This window comes from Trichomonas vaginalis, chromosome IV, assembly GCF_026262505.1.
Source record: "Trichomonas vaginalis G3 chromosome IV, whole genome shotgun sequence".
Classification (NCBI taxonomy): Eukaryota; Parabasalia; order Trichomonadida; family Trichomonadidae; genus Trichomonas; species Trichomonas vaginalis.
The window spans coordinates 39,133,480-39,154,770 of NC_067206.1; the positions used below are offsets into that span (position 1 = coordinate 39,133,480).

Genomic DNA, 21,291 nt, shown 5'->3' on the forward strand with positions numbered 1-21,291 from the left:
AGATTTTATTCTAGGCTCAAGCGCGTTCATTGAACGCGGTACCATGCGAATACAGTCACAAATGGTGGCATGTAATCTGCACCCGAGCCTGTTGGATTTGTTGTGAAAGTGTGTGAATGATTTCCTGCGTCCACAGAAAATACCTGCGCCTGAATCTACTGGGTCACTTGAAATATCATATCTATTCATTCCCTGTCTATCTGAACCTGCTGCAAGATTTGTAAAACCTCTTTTTGTTATTGAATGTGTATGATTACCTGTTGTGTTTGTCGTTCCTGTATGAGTGTGCGCAGGTAAGTTTGCTTCTTTAATTTTCTTCGAACCTCCTGTTTGCTTTGAATATCTAGCACAAGTATAAGAATTTATCTACAATCTGCTTCACGTACCAAAACCTAAAACTGTTTCTGGATTTGTTGAATTCATTGACGTATAAATAGAACCAACAGGATATAATGTTTGAAGTATTTCAATCTTTAATGTTTGAAGCTCTGTTTTGTCTGCTTTCTTATCATATAAATCTTGAGCAGTGAATTTAACATTATTTTCATCATCCATGACATAAACATTTTTACAGCTAATTTCTTTCTTCGTTGTTATGTTTTCATTCGATGTTAAACCTTGTGGAAAGTTAGGAGGATTATAATATAATGCATCCCCACCAGTTCCGCCAACCGTTCCTTCAATACTTTCTATAGCAACAGTTGAGAAGGAGTTATGTGTATGTTCTTTATCTGCTTTTTTATCTAACATTGCTGGTAGTTTATATGTTTCAAAGTTTCTGACATGACCTTCAATGTTCATACATTTACTATTTAAGGAGTTTAGTGTATCTTTTACGCTTGTACTTGGATTCTCTAATGGTGCACTTGAACCAAGGGTATAGTTCAATATTATGTCGTCTGCTCTAACAGTAGTGAAGGATTCATGTGTATGGTTCTTGTCGGCTTTACTATTTAATGTAGCTTGAAGTTCATTTATATCGGAGATATTGTGTTTATGAGATTTCAAAACTTTGTTCGTTGCGTCAAGTTCATCTTTGTCAGCTTTACTTTTAATAGCATCTTCAAAAGTTATTTTTGCCTTAACTCTCAAAGTAAATCTTGGTTCAACTAATACACCGTTAACAAAGAAGTATGAAGCATAAATTTCATTGTTATAATCAAATGCTTCTGGTGCTTTACCTGTGTCATACTGTACAGTACAGTGTATGTCATAACCTTTAGCACGAATGAATTTATATCTTCTTTCATTAACATCTTTCGTCTTCACTTCTTCATCCTGTGTTAAATATCCATGGTAGTCCGTTATAATCTGTTCGTCTGAACTTATATAATGAACATGGTTTTTATCTGCTTTTTCGGCTAATTTCTCTTCTATCTCATTTATTTCAAGTTCATGCCTACCACCACCTCCTTCAGAAGTATTTTTCTTCAGCTCTTGAAGAACGTCCACTTCGCCATCTTTGGTGTCAATAATGAGACTTTGAGTTAAAACCTTTCCTGTCTTAATGGATGTTTGTAAAACTTCTTCTTCACTGTGTTCGGGGTCATGGTCGTCATCATATCTTGTGAAATCAGAGATGTTGTCATACATTAAGCATATCTGTCTCAAAAGTTCTGCTATTTGAAACTGGAACGAAAGATATACAGAACTTTCATCATCTCCTAAAGTCAAGTCTGCTTTCTTAAGTATTTCTTGAATGTATGCAATGAGAACAGAGTACCTTGGAAAATATTCGAACAATATTTCATTAGCTGTTGGTTTTGGTGGTTCTTCTGGAGTTTCTGTTGTTTCAGTTCCTTCTGTAGGTTCTGTTGGAGTTTCTGCATCTCTTGACTTCAATGCTCTTGCTCTCAAAGACCTAAATGTTAGAGCACCAGGTTTTACAAAGGACTTTATAAATGCTTTAATAGTTCCTGGTAAGTTATTGTTAGCATTAAGTAAGTTCCTTATGCTTCCATCATGTACGTCCATAGCACTATGTAAAAAATCTATACTTTTCTTGTAGTCAGCAATAGACTGACTGTGATTTTTTAAAGATTTGTCAATACCTTTAAGCCAATCTTCATGCATGTCTGATACTGAGCCAAGAATATCATTTGCTTCCTTTAGTGTATTTTGTGCTTCTCGTAAAGTATCCAATCCGTACGTGCATTGTTTGCTATACGTCTTACAGTATCTATTTGACTCCTTGTTTCTTGCATCCAACCAGATAAAGTTTTAATAGTATCCGAACCATTTGAAATGAAGTTCAAAGCATTTTTAACGTCATCTAAAACTTCTTCACCAAGTACTGCCCATATCTTTCCGATTTGGTATTGAAGAACTCCATATGAAGCAGCTGTTAAACCAGTATTTATAAGGTTCCATATCCATGATTTAGCAGTTTTTCCATCCTTTCCATCTTCACCATCCAAACCGTTTTCGCCTTGAGGTCCTTGTATTCCTTGTATTCCTTGTGGTCCTTGAGGTCCAGTGTCACCCTTCTCTCCTTTCAGTTCATCTTTATGTTCGTTATAATATTCTAATGTCATAAGGTGTACATCATTACTGCTACCAGCAACGCCGAGAATTTGTTTCTCATTCATGACTAAATTCTTTAGGCATTTAATGTTGTCGTCAAATCGAAAGCTCTTTAACAATTCAATGAGAACATTTAATACTTTCACTAATGAGGCATCTACTGTAGAATTTATATATTGCACCGTTCCATCATTTATGATGGGAACCTTGCTTGTTGTAATGAATGGGTCATAAGTGTTAAAAGTATCGAAATCAATGACTTTTTTAGTTTTTCCATCGTCAATGACTAAATCATTGCCTTCCACTGTTAAAGTTGAGTTTTCATTTACTAGTTCATGTGCTCTTCTTGCTTCATTTGTTTCATACGCATATGCAGCAATAGTCATATTTTAATGAGAATAAAATGTTGTTCTATTTGCAAAGTACAGACCCAAACGAATACGGGACAGTAAAGCTACAAACAAACTTAGGTCTTCAGAATGAAGCACTTGCTTTCAGAGTTGTTGACTTCAATACTATCGCAACTTTTGTCATAACAGATGAAACAGATTTCATAGAGATTGAAATAGATGACAAAAGAAGTGTTATAACATTTCCTAACAGAGCTGGGTATAGAATAGATAAAATTGCTGGAGTCATAATACTCTCATAAATGAAGAAACTATTGACAACATAGATGTCGAACTCTCTTCTGAGGGAACATTGAAGTTCAGCAGCGAGAAAGAGTTCAAGATAACACGAATGAGTCATAGAGTTCAACTTCTTTTGGGTGCATACCATATGACATTTCCTTTGAAAGGTGTTGACAAAACGATTGAGATGAAATCTGTTCCATACGTATGTTATGGTAATTGTTTATACATTGAGTCTAAAATAGCTAATGTCACAGGCATTTCAGGAGTTAATAGTAAAGGTTCAGTAGAATATAAATCCTTCTGTTATGCAGTCAATTCAATGTTCATTCCAAACGTTCCTGTCATAGCAACTCATTTAGGTAAATGGGTTCGCATTAGTCCTCATAATTTGAAAGACATGCAATTCAGACTTGTTGACTTTCAAGGAGAGCCTGTAGAACTGAAGGCACCAGTGCGAATGACTGTTGAAGTTGACTTTTTAGAAAATATTAAATGCAACAGCTTACAAGAGAACTCAGAGCTAAAAATATAAAGTATGAATGTTATGTATTAGGTCATGAACTTTGGTTGTTGCTGTTTGATGAAACAAATGAGTTAGTTATGTCAGTCAAGAGAACAGAAAAATATTGTGTTAGTGAAAACTGCACCAAGTCAATAAGATTAGGTTTGCATTATGAAGATGAGTTCGATACTGTTGAAGAAGTTTTGGATAGATATTACAAATTGCTAACTTGAAATTTTTTGACTGACGGCGCAAAGCGCCAAGACCGAAGGTCCTGACTGCTTTAATTTACTAAAACATATTTCAAGCAAAGTTTATATTCTGTTGAAAGTTTTGTATATCATTCGAATATTTATACTTAAACTCAACTCCTGTAGTTCCTGGTGTTTCAATGATGCGGATGTTACCTATTTTCATGAATAGTGGAGTTTGACCACAGCATTCGATTTCAGGGTCGAGATAGTCAATGACACATTGTTTCCCTGTTATTCGTGATATAACATTTTCAAGGTCCTCCTTTGTTAGAATTATTTGGTTCTTGCTTATAAGATTTGTCAAAAGCTTCTTATCGTCTTTGAGTAAAATTGTTTGGTATAACTGAAGAAGGTAATGGTCTACGTTATCTGAAGGATTTGTTTGAACATTTGTGTAAGGGTTGTCGTTGGCTTCTCTTGAAAGAATTTGGTCCAGTGGTGGATACTCTAACTTAACATCTGATGTAGCGTTAGCGTTTGAAGCTGAGTTTAAATTCACCGACTTAAGTTCTGGTTCTTTTTCTTTCAAACACTCTGAACTATAGTTCTTTATGACAATATTGTTTGTCGTTCGTGAGTCAACATTTGCTGTTGGTTCAATTGGAACATTAACGGCACCAGCTAAGATGGATTTGCTTCTCATTTCATATAGAATAAAAACCTTTTATATGTATGAAATGAACAATATACTCGACAAGGGTTTGAATGTAAAGCTAACGAATGAAAATATTGTTGAATTCACTGAGACAGGTGCTGTGTATAAAGATGTAGAACTACTGAACAAAAGAGCTAAGGGAAGAAGCAGGAACATGAACAAAGGGTGGAAGCCTATAAAAATTTATGTCAATGATGGCTCAGGAGGTTCAAACATAAAGTATGCAGAAAGTTATAGAGTTTATGCTCTCAAAGGTGAAAAGCCTTCATTTAAGAACAGCTATTCTAACGCATATCCTCAAAAGCTAACGGATGGGGAAGTGGATGATATGAATGACAGCAAAAATATTAACAGAAATGGCGACAGAGATGCATGGAATTTGTTTACCATCAGTCAATTGAAGGTTAAACTTTAAAACAATGTTGGTCGTTCCCATGGAATATTTTTGACTTTAATGGTATTAGTCATGATATGAATCTCAAGGTATGAACGAGGAGAGATGAGAGACTTATATGCTTCCCAAATTTCTTCAAAAGGTAATGTTATACCTGACTGTTTCCAAATGAGTTCAATATCATAGCGTGAGAAACCTTGAAAGATAACGAAGTCAGTTATGAGACGTTTTATGTTTAAAGCTAAAAACCTCCATGTTTGCATAAGTATTGCTACAGTTAAGTGGTAATGTCTGACTTTAGTTATGATGTTAGCTAATGGTGAGTCAGGCTTTGAAACTAAACCTTTTCCGGCGAAGTCGTCACAAACTAATAAAGTGTTTGATGGATATTTTTTGAAGGGGTATTTTGAAAGTTTTGATAGAATGTAATTTGTAAGTCGTTTCATATCGTAAACTCCTGAGTACTGACGTAAGTGGTGTTTGTCAGTAATTCTTTCCATCTCCTCAGAAGTCTTTTGCATTCCTGACTGTATAAATTCAACGATGGCATAATATTTCCTCTTACATCGAATGTAACGTTGAAGAAATTCAATGAGTTCACTGTCTGGAACTTTAACGACAGAGGCTTGAACTTTTGACATAAATGTTTTCGCTGTTGAGTCCATAGAGTCTGAAGTTGCTGATATAATGATTTGGTCATAATATGAGTCATTTCCTAAACGTTCTGTTATGAGTATATGACGAATGAGGTTAAATGTCTTACCTGAACCCATCTTTCCACAATAGAAATACGCACCATTTGAACAGAACTCATAGTCCTTACTGAAAGGAAGAATAAGAGAACTGTTGAGCTTTTCACTGCTTTCATTCATGTCTTCATCTACGTCATGTATTAAATGCTTCATTTTATCTCCATTAAAAATGCAAGTCAGAAATATTCAGAACATAGCACCGAGTCTAACTGACAAGAGTATAAAGATATACTATGAACATGTTATGATGAAACCAACCAAAATTCAAGAAAGTCAGTATACTTATGAATATCCAAGACACTGGGTAGAGTATGTAGGAGGTGAGAAAGCTATTGAAATCAGACAGGTTCGAAGTATTCCAGCAGGAAGAACAATATTATTGAAGAACTTTAATGTTTTGAGATATAATGATGAAACAAAGAAGCAAGATAGTTTCCCTGTTGCTGTGTATGTGAACTTAGATACAGGAGATGACATGAAAGTTTTTAACACAAAGCTTCAAACGGTAGTGAGAGAACAACTGACTGCGGAAGGACATCCATTACCTTCAGAAGTTACCATAGCATATAATTTTGAAACAAACTCAATAGATTTTAAAGTCATCTCTGCAAAGAAGTCAGGTTTTACATTTAATGAAGCAGATGTATATTCGAATGAAAACTTCAAAGCTATTGTATGGTTAGATAATGACGATTGCTTTAAGAAAATATTTAAATTCAGTGACTCAACGATGTCAATAGATGACCTTCGTGGAATGTTACCATCGACGTTTACAGTAGAAGGTTCAGCAGGATTGCTTACAAGATTGTCAATTGGTGGTATTTGGTCTCGTGAGAACATTGTTATAAAATCCAGTATAAGTGAATTTGCTGAAGAATCTATATTATGTCTTTCAAACTATATGTATTCGCCGCCGAAGCATTATAGTATAACAAACATAATACTTCATTTTTAAGATTTCACAGCTAAATCTACTTCAGTTGATACTATAGTATGTTGAGGCAATTATAAACGATTTGAAACGCTCATATTCAATGAGAATCATCCTATTTAATTGCATAAATTTTATTAACATATGTGTTTGATAGCATAATATGATAGAGTATATGCTAGGCCATATAATGCCAAAGTTGAAAGACATGATGATTAGTATTGGAAGATTTTCAAGCTAATCTAGGATTTTGACACGTAAATTTTGTCAGAAATAGTGAAATTTTGGTCTTGGTCACGCCCGTAACAAAAATTTTGGTCTTCCCTCTAATGCTTATATAAAACATATATTTAAATCATTGGGGAGAAGCTTCCTAAACTTTTTAATCCCATAAATATGGTCATTATCTGGAATAAAGAGTTAAGCGTCATATGTCACTTTTTGTACTAAGGAAACATCGACTTTATGCGTTATGACTTTTCGATGAGGAAACAAGTGTTCACGTATTATAAACTTCCTTATTCCAATAAACCGACCCTAAACATAATTAATTCTAAGAATGATAATGGTCTCTTTTCTATGATAACCAAATCAATTTGGTTATCATAGTAAAGCACCAAAAACAGGAATAGGAATCAACAATATGGAATCACGAATCAACTCTAACAAAATGGAATTGGAAAATTCTTGCATCCATTCTTTATTTATGCAAAATTTAAATTTCAAACAAAATTCTCGTACTATTCTCAATAAGATTTGCGGAAACTTATTATTACTCTTATACGAAAGAAGATTTTTCATGCTAATTTTATCGAAGAACTTTATCTTGCAAAATAAAATACTCATTTCCTAGAAACTTAGACTAAAAACGGTAACAATGAATAAACTTCAGTCTAAAAATTAAATTCGTACTATTGTAATTAAATACTTATCTTTATAAACAAATATCATTTTTTTTTCCAGTGAAAAAAAGATGTGACTTTTATTGATTGATTGTTTGTAAACATTGCACTTTGAATAAGTATATTTTGTTTAAATTTGCACTTGGAATAAATATACAAAACAACACTGAAATTCCAGCTACTTTTCAATACTAATCATTTTTAAACATTCATTGTCCGTTGATTAGTAAGGCAAATGTTCGATTTTGAGCATGCATATTCAGTGAATGAATGCATTAATTAAAATCAATGAAGGAAAGGGGATAAAACATGAATTGCAACTATGTCGCTATAAAGATATATGTCTCACAAATTGTTAGAATAGAGTTCTTTCATAATGATTGAATATTCTTTCCTATTTTGGTTATTACACGGAATTTCCTTCCTAAACATATAATGTCTTCCTTATAAAATGACTTACTTTCTTTGAAAGCTAGTATATTTTAACATTTTTGAAAATTTTTATATTTTTTTTTTAGTTTTTATTAAAACAATAGAGATTTAAGTATATCCCCTCTAAAATAAGTGTTAATAGTATAAAATCAGGTTAAATTTGATCTAATATGAGTAAAAATGTAAAAAAGAACACACTCATTTTGCATGTAAAGGAATAATCAGAGTTATTCAATAACATTTTACGTATTAAATTATGGAATTACGATATCTTTTGAACAAAATTCAACGTAATTAGCAGAATGAATTTTAAAAATTGCTAAAAGAATGATGTACATTGATCATGCATTAAAGTATCTTAATAAAAATGCAGTAATATACAATGATGAGCAAAGCAGATTTGAATCAGAAAGAAGATTTGCTTAAAAAATCAGTTGAGTCTTCTCTAGTTTCCATATTGCCTATTCCTGTTTAAACGCGGTTATTCCTATTCCTGTTTTTGGTGCTTTACTATGATAACCAAATTGATTTGGTTATCATAGAAAAGAGACCATTATCATTCTTAGAATTAATTATGTTTAGGGTCGGTTTATTGGAATAAGGAAGTTTATAATACGTGAACACTTGTTTCCTCATCGAAAAGTCATAACGCATAAAGTCGATGTTTCCTTAGTACAAAAAGTGACATATGACGCTTAACTCTTTATTTCAGATAATGACCATATTTATGGGATTAAAAAGTTTAGGAAGCTTCTCCCCATTATTTTATGGATGTGAATAAAAAATTTGACAATTTGACATAAAATGGAACCAGAACATGTTGCGAAAATTTGCGGGTACGCTTCTGCGACGTTTTACTTTTTAGTTGATTTGCCACAGATATATTTAAATTTCCGTACGAAATCAACAGAAGGATTCAGTTCTTTAGCAGTTTGCCTAAGAATGATAGGAAATTCATTTAATTTTGCGCTCTGTTTTGCAGAAAAAAGATCATTAGAACTTATTTTCCCGTCATTGATTCTATTTGTCGTACATCTTATTCAGATTTTCCAATTTGTTTGGACAAGGCGTGCCAAACCATATCTTATCTTTTATTCAATACCAGTTGTAGCGTTTCTTGTTGTTTTTCTCATTCCTTCCTCAAATTTCATCACAAGATACTTTAATTCGGCTTCACAAGTAATTTGCTCAGTTCCATACTTTTACGCATGCATAAGAATACGATCTACATTAGGAATTTCATTATTTGGTTTACATTTGAATTTCACTGCTTCAATTCTTGGAATTTTAATGTGTATGATTAACTGTCAACCAGATAATGTGATATGGATGTTCTATTTCATATCAGTTATGTACTCTGTCATTGGTTTTGGCCTAGCTTTTGCATATGATGAATACAGAATCTTTGATTCTGCATCCAAGCACTCCAAGAAGGATGTTCTCAGATTGGAACCTATTTAATCATATGGATTTTTGGTTTCTTCTTGTTTTTTTATTATTACTAAATATTTATTTAAAAAACATGCGATCAAAGCATTATTTCTTTTGAGTTATTAATGTATCTATGTAAATGAGTAAGTTTCATAAAGATTTTCATCAAAATTATTCAAATTTTTACCATTTGTTTTATTTTTATTTCGTTAACATAGTTAGCATAGTTAACAGCACTGAGGCACATTTGCATATAATATATTCACTGAATATCGGAATTAATGAACATCTAAGCAAATATTGTTATTTGCAATAGGTATTTCGTCTTCTAGGTTCATAGTTTAAAAAGTAAATAAACATTAAGTAGTATTAAATATAGAATTTAACAGAAAACAAAATAAAAAATATAAAAAAATTTATCTCGAAACAATTTGGAGAAGACCGAATGTGATCATCATGCAGATGCCTGAAACAAGATTCGGCATGAATGATTTCGTTTGTGAAGTTGGATCTAAAAAGGCTGATTTAAGTTTCAGGAACAAAAGAACGCCTGCAACGGAGCCAAAGATAAATGATATTAAGATGTCGGCTGACCGGCCAGCAATAAGACAGATAAATGTAGAAATTAAGTTTGTAGACATTAGATAGCCAATTAATGACATGATAGATATCAAAGATGGAGAATCTAATTGTTTTGTAAAATATTTCCATGCAATAGGTCCGCCAAAAACAAAGATAAAAACTATTAAATTTGCAAAAACATATTTTCCAAAACTAAAGTATTTCTTTTTGAGACTAATCATTCTAGATATGCTTCCAAATACTATAGATAGAAAAGAAATTGTGATTGAGATCCAAAGGGGACCAAAAAGATCTGGTGGAACAGAATTGACAAAAAACTTTGAATCTGCTGGATTAATAGCAATTAGTATGCGTTTCAGTACATCCATTGTATCAATGTTAAAGAATTGGCGATAAAACTTTATCGAAAAAACTGAAATTTGTGATAAATCTTCATTATCATGAGGTTCTGGTTCTACCATGACATGCTCTGGAGGTAATTCTTGCTGAAGTTGAGAGAAAATTAAATCATCCTGATCTGACATGTAATTTTGTCACTTTTTGTAAAAAATAATCTAAACGTTCATTTGGCATCAATCAAAAATTATTATTGCAATAAACTATCCTATGTATTTTATTTTGGTTTCCAAACAAAATCAGATAATGTTGCCTAATCATTCGAATAAAGATCATCTCTAGTATGCAAGGAAGTAAATTGTTGATTGATTATATTGTCCACAGTAACAATATTTATGTGCAATAGAGATGATTGATAAATCATATTTTCTAAAATATCATATTTGATTGATCAAAGAACTTATATATGAAGTATAGGTTTTAAAAGTGAGAAATTTTATAAAACACAAATCAAATATTTATCATGGTAACATAAAAATGAAATTAATACTTTTTCTGGTAAAGCTTCCTTGAATTCTCAATGAAGTTCTGATCAGTCTTGAACATATCAAACATTGTGAAATCACCTGGTTTTGTAGTCTTTTTTGTTCTACTTTCTTCACTAATATTCGATGGAGGCTCCCAACCTAATGGAGGAACATCGTGATTAACAATATGAACGAGATCAAAATGTCTTTTGACCTTTCCAAGTCTTACACTCGCTGCTTTTGTTGCTGCTTTTTCGAAATCTTCCTTAAAAATGTCAAATTCGTGATCAGGAGCTATTTCATGCAGATATCCACTAAGCATATTCTCAAATACATCATCATAAATATCTTCGAACGGGAATAAAGCTAAAATTGTGTCATCAACGTTTGATTTTGCTGAGAAAAACGTTGGAGATAGTTTTGCCTTGAGTAATAGATCAACTTGAACTTCCAGATCTTCAAGTTCGTTTCTACGTTCATCAGAAAGCATCTTTTTGAACTCTTCATACAAACTCTTCACAGAATCTGTAATATATCTTCTTGGAACATGGTAAGCGAATAGTCTAAGATCAACATTACTTGGTATAGATGTTGCAGCGAATATTGCAGCTCTCTGACCACTTGCACAGAGATCACGGAAATTTGCAATTCTCAAACTGTTATTTAATATTCCAATTTTATTTTGTGAATGTAAATCATCAAGTAATCTATATCTCGATCGCAAAAACCATGTGATTCTGCAAATGATTCGCATACATTGAGCAAATGGATTTGGTGACGAAGGAGCTTGCAAGTATTTTTTAATAGCTCCTGTTCCAACAGAAATCATACAGCATGTGAATAATGCAGTAATACTTTTTGGATCAATTCGTTTTGAAATTGTCAATTCTTCTTCAAATTTATGATTAAATTTATCGATATATTTAGATGTTTTGCCGGAAATAACTAACTGTGGAATTGCATTATAATACATTCTGATTAATTTAATACAGCAAGATAGTCTTTGGACATTTTCACCATTTGATTGAGCAACAGCAGCGATTTCAAAGGGATCACTAGGAAGTTTGGATATAATTGGCTCCATACGTTTTAAAACTGTTGCATTTAAACTTAAAACAGGTTTAATGTCTGATTCCATAATTTGCTTGAATAAAAAATAAATAAAAAAGGTTAATATCGAAAAATGTCATAAGACATAGATTTAAATACTTCATAAATAAATGTAAAATCTTTGAACTCTAAACGTACATTTCTCAGAAATTGATTCATATAGGAAAAATGTAATCACAATCAGCCAATCATGAAAATCCCCTAATGTTATAGAAATTTTCGTTTGATTAGATAATGTCAATAAAATATCTTGATAAAGTGAATATATGAAGTTCATCTTACACCTATAAATAGAAATACTTGTGTATAAGATATTGGTCATATGTGCATTTAATAAAAGTATATTTTCTTCCCTTTACACTGCTGAAACAAAAAAAAATTAACGTGGGTGATTTTTCACCCAGCCGTAAGGGGCTCAACTTTTGAGAGTTTTACATGGCATTTGCCGGCAAATGCCATGTAATTTATTCTCAATTATTTCCCAGGGGTTGCCGGTGCATTTACCCTAAAATATTTGAGACAACTTTACATAGCATTTGCCGGCAAATGCCATGTAAAACTCTCAAAAGTGTGATCCTTATGGCTGGGTGAAAAATCACCCACGTTATCTAAACTCTTTCCGTTGCAAAATTAATAAAAAAAAGTTTTGAATGGCTGAAGACATCGAAGGCGCAGAGAATGCTCAAGGTGCTAATGGCCAAGATGAAGTAGGAGAAGTTCAAGCATCTCATTGGTATGAAAAATACAAAAATCTTCCTGTAATTGATTTTACAAGATATGATGCTAACTCATGGGTTAGACTTGATGAAGCAAACATTACTGATTTGCCATTACTCAACAATCGTTCGATCAATGATATGGTAGAACCATTCTGTAAAGAATTTGATCAAATTCCACAAAGCGAAATATTCACAAATGTTACTCCACTCGTCGCTGATTTTGGTGCTTACCTTACACAAGCCATGATTCAAAAGCTAGCTTATCCAGTTGTCTGTTATTTTCCTCCATGCATTCCACGTTTACATCCATCAATTCCATCATTAACAATTCTTCTTGCAAGGATCCTACATACAACATCTGATCCAAAGAAATTCATTTATTTCATGACAATAGCTTTATTCCAAAAAGTTTGGACAACAAAATCTTGTTTAATCAATAACTACTTGCTTTCCATTTGCCGCTGTACTATTGAAGATAAAGGTAGCTATTGGGCATATATTGATAGAGATCGTCATTTTTGCCTTTATGAAACTACAAGTAAAGGATGCCATGAGGTGAAATCCATCATGATTCAAAAAGCATACAGTAGTACCGATAAAACTACTATAAATATCTTAGATCTCAACCAAAAAAACGTTTGTCAATTTAAACCGATTGAAAAGGATCAAATTCAGCTTTGGGACCTCATTTACTCAAGACAGAAAGTTCCTTTCCCATTCTATCTTTTAAGCGGAGACGAATTTTTCCCGGAAATTTTATATCGCTCTTATTACACCTACATTACTGCCAATGACTCAGTTTTTGTTCAGGCACTCTTAAAGTCTACAATTTTGGATCCAAAAGTCTGGGAAGGCGTAGTTAGATGCCATATTCACGCAAACAAAATGGTTTTCCTTGCAGAAAGCGTATTTGCGTTTACATTTAACGATTCGTTTGAATTAGCTAATGATTCCTTTGAACTTCCGACTCATTTACTTTTATTTGCTCGCGCACTTGGAAAAATCTACTTCCAACAGTACTTTGATGACTTCTTCAACAAGGTTAGCGCGATTGTTGACTTCCACGATGATCTTGACCTTTCAGATATTACACTTGTTGATGTCAAGCTTACAGAGAAGATTTTGTTCAATGTTATGAAGTATATCATGCAAGGCGCAGTATACGTACCTAAGGAATGGCGTATTATTTTAAGTACACTCAGAATGTACTTAAATACTCGTTACAACAGCCAAGCCCTTACATTTCTTGGCCTTTCCGCATTCTTCGGACGTGGTATAATTGTTCCTTTCTTCCAGGAAAACGTCAAATTCACAAAAGCCGTTTCTGTCCAACATCCAGGAAATTTCCCTGTTTTCGGATACCTCCTTTCAGTTCCATTCTGCTTGAACATATACAGTGGAACTACAGACAGATTCAAAGACTACAACAGACGTCTGGAAAACCACTTTTTCCCAAGATGGTGGGCATTTCTCAACAACCTTGCCGATTTCGAAGAAGATTTCACTTTCTCACCACCAGATAACAAATCCATTTCATACGCTCTTGATAAAATCATCAGGCCAACGATGAATGAAACATTTGCAGCCTTAGTCAAAGATACAATTGTTTCTTTGGTTGATCCTAACATTAGAGCTGCATCAGTTCCAGGCTGGAACCTTGCCGTCATTGTTTCGAGGTTCTTTGTTCATTGTTACGATCCATGTGAAAAAGTAACGAAGAAAAAGAAAGCTGTAGTCAAGACCAAGCCTGTAAAACTTCCTGCTCTGCCCATGTTCAAAGGCGGATCCGGTGGAGGCGGAATGCGTGGAATGCCAATTGCCCCTCACGTCAATTTCAACGAAGGAAATTCATTTGAAGGCACAGGCGACTTCAACATGAATTCTTTCTTCATTCCTCGCTCGATTCCGACACCGAATATGACGATGAGTTTGCCAGACTTGCCTCCTGCGGCCAAATTCAATCCTATTATATACAAGGATGACGACCTTCCTCCTACGACCGGTTCTGACGAAGATAATTTGACAATTACTCCGAAGGAGCTCCAAAACAAGATGAAAAAGAAGGAAAAGAAAGGTCTGGATGCCAAAAACATTGTTAACAACATGGATATGAGAAGTGCTGGTTTCCAACAACCTGTTCAGCCTCCACCATCTCCAAAGAAGAATTCCAACCATTTGCCACCACCTCCGAAGAAGGCACTGGCTGATAATGACGATGATGATACTGATGATGACATGAAACTGTTTTTGAAAACAATTGGATCTGATGACGAAGGAACAAACACCCGCACACAGAAGAAACATGGAAAGATGGTACCTGTTGATCCGTCTAAGGTCAAGCAAGGTGAAAATCAACCGAAACTTTATAAGAAAGTGAAGAAATGAAAAATAATTTTATATTATATTTGATGTATTTGTTGTATTTGGAAATAAATTTCATTTTAAAATAAATTTATTTCTCTTTAGGGTGCGCTCTGCTTTTGGAAGAGAAATCTTATACTTTTCGTCAATAATAAACACAATTTCACAAACTCCATCTTAATTTCAGTTTGTTTTAGTGAGATTCTCTCAATTTTCTTGGATGGTATCAGATATGGCGCTTTAAATCATGAAAATGAGTTCAACATTGATTATATTTTAAAGAATTTTATATTTTGCTCATAATCTTGACATCATTAAAAACGAAAGAATCAATTCTATTTTATTTAAATTCATAAATTTCAAAGCTGGATGAGCAAAGATTTTGCTGCTTTGCTCGAAAGAGTTGAAAAGCTCCAAAATTCTCGGGATGTAGATGACAATATTGAAATCATTAATTTTCAACAAATTGACCTCAATTCGCCAAAAAATTGTTTAAATGAATTAGAAAAATACGCGAATAGCACATTTTTAAGCGAACAGACAAAATTATTAGATATTTTTCAGAATGTTGACTCTGTTGTTGACGATAATGAACCAGTATCTTTCGAAATTCCATCTTTACAATTCTTAAAAGAGAGATTTCAACGATTTATTTCAGACCTATTACCTATCAAGCATCCACCTTATCCACCACTTTGTGGTGCGATTAAACACCAGAAAGATAAAATTATTAAGTCAGATACCTATGCATGCATACCTTTAGGCGAAGATTACATCCTTGCATATGTAATAGGATACGATAAAGATACTAAATGCTACCACTGCTGCGATGCAGATCCAGAAGGAGATGAAGTTAACGTGATTCAAGTTCCATTTGATCAGATAATACCTGTTCCTACATCATGTCCATCTAAAAGAACTGTTTCTACAACTCACCAATCTAAATCATCAGTTCTTGCGCTATGGCTGAATGATAATCAAACTTGGACATCTGTTTTCTATCCTGCGAAGGTTGCTGCAGCTCCATCAACATCACCAGGAATATACAAGCTTCAATTTGATGGAGAACAACCTTTATATGCACCTGTCCCTGAAAAATTTGTAATTGCAATGCCATAATAAGCCTTTTTTCGTAATATTTATTTATATAAAGTGTTTGTATATAATATAAGTCCAAAATTGAAACGTATTATTTTATAATTTAATTTTTGTGAAAATGATTGTTCCGATTAGGGAACTATGCCTTATATTGTGACATGCTGTTTGAAGAGCGGCAAAGAACAATAATTTCAAAAGTAAAAAAATTTACACTTTTCCGATGTTTTGTCAGGGGCGCGAAGCGACCCAAAAATGTCTGAAAAGTGTAATTCTCATATATATGATTATTTTTGCTTTTAATGCCGAACAGCATTTGAATCAAAAATAATCGTATGTCTGAGAATTATTCTTTTTTAAAATTAAAAATTCGAGGTTTAATTCCATAGGAAACAACTCTTTTATGAAATGTATTGTTCACAAGCAAATATTATTAATCACTAGAAATATATTTAATCCAAAGATTCTTCGATATTGATGTCTTTGTAAGCAAAGATGAGTGATTTAGTAGCTTTGTGTGTACTATTTTAACTTCGCTATCTTACAGTAATTGATAAATTAACCTATGTGCAATTAAACTTATGAAAATAAATAAAAAAAATTAAAAATGCTACTATCCGCAATATCTTCAATGATAATGATACATTAATATGTCTGTACTAGATCTAATAAAATTTCATATATATTGCTCATAACGAATGCTTGAAGAAATCAAATATTGAATTATCTCTATCTTTTGGATTGAATAAATCAGGTACATTGAGTATATTTTAGTTAAGGATAGTAATATATGAAATTCAAAACAAGAGCAAAATTTGGGGAGATAAAAGCTTTTCAGAACAATTTCTATCGTCTTTAACGGATCCTTAAAAATTTTGCGGTTATTTTAAATGTCTTGTAATCATCCTCATTCTGTTGCTCACCCAATTTGGAAGGAATCCAGATTCTTGAAGAATTCGGAGATTATCAGGTTTATAAACAACGCAATCAAGCCCAATTTACCTCAATATTTATTCAGATTCAGAATCAAAAACAATTACAGAATTATCAAAAACATTCCTTATTTCATCTCTATAAAGCTGAACACTCCTGTTAATGTTGTAGTAGTTCAAGCTTACCATGATTTAAAGGAGTCAGAGGCAGGTTATGTTTTCACTTATCTAAAAATTTCAAATGTTAAAACGTATGAAAGGATGTTCAAAATATTTTCAACAAATCAATATCTAAACTGCATACAGGATTATAATATAAAAATTGTCAAACAATATGCCAGACAATATCGTGAAGCAAACTTCAATCAACGTTTCCTTTATGATACTATTGAATATCTATTCTCAAAGGAAAAGCAAAAAGAAATCCATCCTGGTGACACTGTGTTCTACGTATTCACAGATTTTGAATTAAAAGCAAAATTTTTCGAACTCCTTGGTATTTATACTAAATTATCACCGACACGTGAATTAATACGTGGTATGACAGTTGAACTCGCCCAGGAATTCATACCTATAAGTGTGACTTTTCATCAATTGGGCTATTATTGGAAAATGCATCTCAAAGCATTTTTCAAAAAATTCACTATTGGTCACCATAATAGAAAGGTTAGTGCTGAAACCTAGTGAAATTATCACTGACTTTAGAAATAAAAAATTATATTAAAAAAGTTTTACAATTTGGTTCTGGAAATCATCAAATAATATAAAACTAAAACAAAATCTGCAAATGTTTTGATAATTCTGTAATTGTTCAATTTATTCGAATTCATATTTTTTATTCATTTAATAGTTAGAAACTAATATACCTTACCTTAATGTAGAGTTGTTCTGAAACTTGAGTTGATTATTTCAAGATACTTTAAATAAAAAAATTTAAAAATGCTAATTTTCGCAATGTATTCAATGTAATATGATACATTAATATATTGATGCTAAATATAATAAATTCTTGATAAATTCAAAAAAAAATACTCAGAATTAGTGAATTCTTAATATCTTTTCAACTTTTGAAATCAGATAGATATATCATATTATATCCATGAATGGTGATATATGATTTTCAAAACAAAGCCAATATTTGAGGATATAAAAGCTTAGCTGGTATAACATTAAAAGTGGTTTTCTGAGCATAGTCTATCGTCTTTCAGGGATCCTTAAAAATTTTGCGGTTATTTTAAATGTCATGTAATCATCCTCACTCTGATGCCCATCCAATTTGGAATGAATCAAGATTCCTGATGAATTCAGAGATTATCAGCTTTATAAACATCGCAATTCAGCCAAATTTACCTCAATATTTAAAAAGATTCGGAATCAAAAACGATTACACCATGTATGAAAACATTCCTTTTTTCGTTTCTAGAAAACTGGATTCTCGTGTTAATGTTGTTGTAGTTCAAGCTTATCAAGATTTAAAAGAATACGAAGCAGGCTATGTTTTCACTTACCTAAAAGTTTCAAATGTTAAAATGTATGAAAAGATGTTCAAAATATTTTCAACAAATGAATATCTAAACTGTATTCAGAATTACAATATAAAAATTGTCAAACAATACGCTAAACAATATCGCGAAGCAAATTTCAATCAACGATATCTTTATGATACTATTGATTGTTTATTCTCAAAAGAAAAGCAAAAAGAAATCCATCCTGGTGACACTGTGTTCTACGTGTTCACAGAACTTGACTTAAAAACAGAATTTTTCGAATACCTTGGAATTTATACTAAATTATCACCGAAACGTGAATTAATACGTGGTATGACAGTAGTTAGTATACATATCAAGTGTACGGCGGCACTGCGCGCCTCCTTACCCATTATATGTGAATTTGACACTTTACAAAACCGTTAACGTATATTTTACAACACTAACGAATTCACTAACGTTTTCACAAACGACTTCACTAATGTAAAAATAAACGTTCTCACTTACAGGTATAAACTATGACAGTGAATTTGACACTTTACAAAACCGTTAACGTATATTTTACAACACTAACGAATTCACTAACGTTTTCACAAACGACTTCACTAATGTAAAAATAAACGTTCTCACTTACAAAAGTATTGCAATTCCTCCCATTGCTGTGCTTCATATAACAGCTCATAATCTTCTGACTCACTTTCTTCTTCATATAGGTCAAAATCACTGTCATAGTTTATACCTGTAAGTTTTGACAAAGCTAATGAAACACGCTTACCGTTTGTATCGTATGCTTGTATAAACTTTCCATTCTTCATTCCTTCATAAACGCTCAAACTAACTTTACCCTTTCTCCCTCGTATCTGATAGAATGTATTTTCACGAGGAACGAAGAACAAATTCTTGAACTCATGACCGTTGTAGTTTGTTATCTCAATAGTTTTCGTCATTTATATAAAAATAAACTTAAAAATAAATGATATCACCACCCTCACACGTATGAAAACATAGCACAAAAATAAATTTAGGTGAAGTGGTGAGATCTCACCTCTTTTTTCACCTGTTTTTTCACCCTGTTGAATTCATTGTTTTATAACTCTCTTCCTTGGTTTCTTTTTAGTTGCTTTCTTCACGTCTGTCTCCAACTTGACTGTCTTTCTTCTTCGGCCGTAATGATACCAGTTACTTCCACCAGTCAATGGGTCAAATGGTCGTTCATAAGGGTTTCCATACATTCCATAAGGTCCGTATGGATAAACCGCTGGTGGAGAAGAAACATTTTCTTTAGTTCCATCGACTCTATTTAAATGCATTGTTTCACCTTTCATCTGGTCATTAAAGTCTTTTGCGTGTTTTGCAAACTCATCGTCCTTTCCTAAAGCATTTTCTGACTCAGTCGCAACCAAATTGGATGCTTTATTTATGAGCCCTATTTTATTTAATCTTAACTTCTTTGCAACCCAGCCTCCAATCTTCCCTTTATTTGCATCTAATGTCTTCGAAACCCTTCCTCCACTCATTTTATTTACTGCGTCATAAGCTCCAAGTGCTTTTGCTCCAAATGCTAATGCTTTTGTTCCCATTGCGCCTAAAGCTGCCCAAGCTACCATTTACACCATATTAAAATCATCTCTCTTCAATATTATCTCATAAAAGTTCTCGTTACTGGAGAAAGTCAATGAAACATAAGCGTTCTCACAGGCTTCGCCCTCACCGCTTTGCGGTCTATCTAACTTATTTCTTATATCATCTATACGCTTCAAAATGTCTGAACAATTGCTAACATCTTCTACAACAGTTATTTCATCATGAATGACCTTCAAGAACAAGCTCATTTAATATGCTATTAAAATCATCTCAATAATGAGTCCATCCTTTCCATCTTTAGGTAGCACAACATCTTTCATTGAAGAAGGTTCGACAAGTCTTATATTAAACTTACTGACAAAGTTTGTTATACTATAATGCTTCGGCGGCGAATACATATAGTTTGAAAGACATAATATAGATTCTTCAGCAAATTCACTTATACTGGATTTTATAACAATGTTCTCACGAGACCAAATACCACCAATTGACAATCTTGTAAGCAATCCTGCTGAACCTTCTACTGTAAACGTCGATGTAACATTCCACGAAGGTCATCTATTGACATCGTTGAGTCACTGTATTTAAATATTTTCTTAAAGCAATCGTCATTATCTAACCATGCAATAGCTTTGAAGTTTTCATTCGAATATACATCTGCTTCATTAAATGTAAAACCTGACTTCTTTGCAGAGATGACTTTAAAATCTATTGAGTTTGTTTCAAAATTATATGCTATGGTAACTTCTGAAGGCAATGGATGTCCTTCCGCAGTCAGTTGTTCTCTCACTACCGTTTGAAGCTTTGTATTAAAAACTTTCATGTCATCTCCTGTATCTAAGTTCACATACACAGCAACAGGAAAACTATCTTGCTTCTTTGTTTCATCGTTATATCTCAAAACATTAAAGTTCTTCAATAATATTGTTCTTCCTGCTGGAATACTTCGAACCTGTCTGATTTCAATAGCTTTCTCACCTCCTACATACTCTACCCAATGTCTTGGATATTCATAAGTATACTGACTTTCTTGAATTTTGGTTGGTTTCATCATAACATGTTCATAGTATATCTTATACTCTTGTCAGTTAGACTCGGTGCTATGTTCTGAATATTTCTGACTTGCATTTTTAATGGAGATAAAATG

At 32.8% G+C, this 21,291-nt stretch overlaps 10 protein-coding genes and 5 pseudogenes across 15 annotated transcripts, besides 2 other annotated features; 6 read left to right on the plus strand and 9 right to left on the minus strand.

Moving 5' to 3' along the window:
• Positions 1-6,667: part of a mobile genetic element that runs on past the window's edge.
• Positions 27-1,593, minus strand: TVAGG3_0248170 (annotated as a pseudogene). The gene has a single exon. A coding segment is annotated over exon 1 (1,567 nt).
• On the minus strand, positions 1,653-2,588 carry TVAGG3_0248180 (annotated as a pseudogene). The gene has a single exon. A coding segment is annotated over exon 1 (936 nt).
• On the plus strand, positions 2,927-3,690 carry TVAGG3_0248190 (annotated as a pseudogene). The gene has a single exon. A coding segment is annotated over exon 1 (764 nt).
• TVAGG3_0248200 lies at positions 3,944-4,557 on the minus strand (annotated as a pseudogene). Its single transcript has one exon. A coding segment is annotated over exon 1 (614 nt).
• Positions 4,981-5,835, minus strand: TVAGG3_0248210 (protein of unknown function, DUF4106 family; the record flags this gene model as incomplete). Its single annotated transcript, XM_051227946.1, has 1 exon — positions 4,981-5,835. One exon carries the CDS (start codon positions 5,833-5,835, stop codon positions 4,981-4,983), a length of 855 nt encoding a protein of 284 aa, XP_051112932.1.
• TVAGG3_0248220 (uncharacterized protein) lies at positions 5,885-6,670 on the plus strand (the record flags this gene model as incomplete). The annotated part of the gene is made up of 1 exon (XM_001311972.1): positions 5,885-6,670. The coding sequence occupies one exon, from the start codon at positions 5,885-5,887 to the stop codon at positions 6,668-6,670; it is 786 nt and encodes a 261-aa protein (XP_001311973.1).
• Positions 6,671-8,773: 2,103 nt separating this feature from the next.
• Positions 8,774-9,509, plus strand: TVAGG3_0248230 (cystinosin family; the record flags this gene model as incomplete). Its single annotated transcript, XM_001311971.1, has 1 exon — positions 8,785-9,441. One exon carries the CDS (start codon positions 8,785-8,787, stop codon positions 9,439-9,441), a length of 657 nt encoding a protein of 218 aa, XP_001311972.1.
• A 288-nt stretch (positions 9,510-9,797) lies between these two features.
• Positions 9,798-10,517, minus strand: TVAGG3_0248240 (Yip1 domain family; the record flags this gene model as incomplete). Its single annotated transcript, XM_001311970.1, has 1 exon — positions 9,828-10,517. One exon carries the CDS (start codon positions 10,515-10,517, stop codon positions 9,828-9,830), a length of 690 nt encoding a protein of 229 aa, XP_001311971.1.
• A 310-nt stretch (positions 10,518-10,827) lies between these two features.
• Positions 10,828-11,994, minus strand: TVAGG3_0248250 (uncharacterized protein; the record flags this gene model as incomplete). The annotated part of the gene is made up of 1 exon (XM_001311969.1): positions 10,873-11,994. The coding sequence occupies one exon, from the start codon at positions 11,992-11,994 to the stop codon at positions 10,873-10,875; it is 1,122 nt and encodes a 373-aa protein (XP_001311970.1).
• Positions 11,995-12,576: 582 nt separating this feature from the next.
• Positions 12,577-15,086, plus strand: TVAGG3_0248260 (uncharacterized protein; the record flags this gene model as incomplete). The annotated part of the gene is made up of 1 exon (XM_001311968.1): positions 12,617-15,070. The coding sequence occupies one exon, from the start codon at positions 12,617-12,619 to the stop codon at positions 15,068-15,070; it is 2,454 nt and encodes an 817-aa protein (XP_001311969.1).
• A 329-nt stretch (positions 15,087-15,415) lies between these two features.
• Positions 15,416-16,165, plus strand: TVAGG3_0248270 (methylated histone binding; the record flags this gene model as incomplete). The annotated part of the gene is made up of 1 exon (XM_001311967.1): positions 15,416-16,165. One exon carries the CDS (start codon positions 15,416-15,418, stop codon positions 16,163-16,165), a length of 750 nt encoding a protein of 249 aa, XP_001311968.1.
• A 2,146-nt stretch (positions 16,166-18,311) lies between these two features.
• TVAGG3_0248280 (MULE transposase domain-containing protein) lies at positions 18,312-18,986 on the plus strand (the record flags this gene model as incomplete). The annotated part of the gene is made up of 1 exon (XM_001311966.1): positions 18,312-18,986. One exon carries the CDS (start codon positions 18,312-18,314, stop codon positions 18,984-18,986), a length of 675 nt encoding a protein of 224 aa, XP_001311967.1.
• Positions 18,987-19,186: 200 nt separating this feature from the next.
• TVAGG3_0248290 (uncharacterized protein) lies at positions 19,187-19,507 on the minus strand (the record flags this gene model as incomplete). The annotated part of the gene is made up of 1 exon (XM_001311965.1): positions 19,187-19,507. The coding sequence occupies one exon, from the start codon at positions 19,505-19,507 to the stop codon at positions 19,187-19,189; it is 321 nt and encodes a 106-aa protein (XP_001311966.1).
• A 132-nt stretch (positions 19,508-19,639) lies between these two features.
• On the minus strand, positions 19,640-20,167 carry TVAGG3_0248300 (protein of unknown function, DUF4107 family; the record flags this gene model as incomplete). The annotated part of the gene is made up of 1 exon (XM_001311964.1): positions 19,640-20,167. The coding sequence occupies one exon, from the start codon at positions 20,165-20,167 to the stop codon at positions 19,640-19,642; it is 528 nt and encodes a 175-aa protein (XP_001311965.1).
• Positions 20,168-20,395: 228 nt separating this feature from the next.
• Positions 20,396-21,272, minus strand: TVAGG3_0248320 (annotated as a pseudogene). Its single transcript has one exon. A coding segment is annotated over exon 1 (877 nt).
• Positions 20,396-21,291: part of a mobile genetic element that runs on past the window's edge.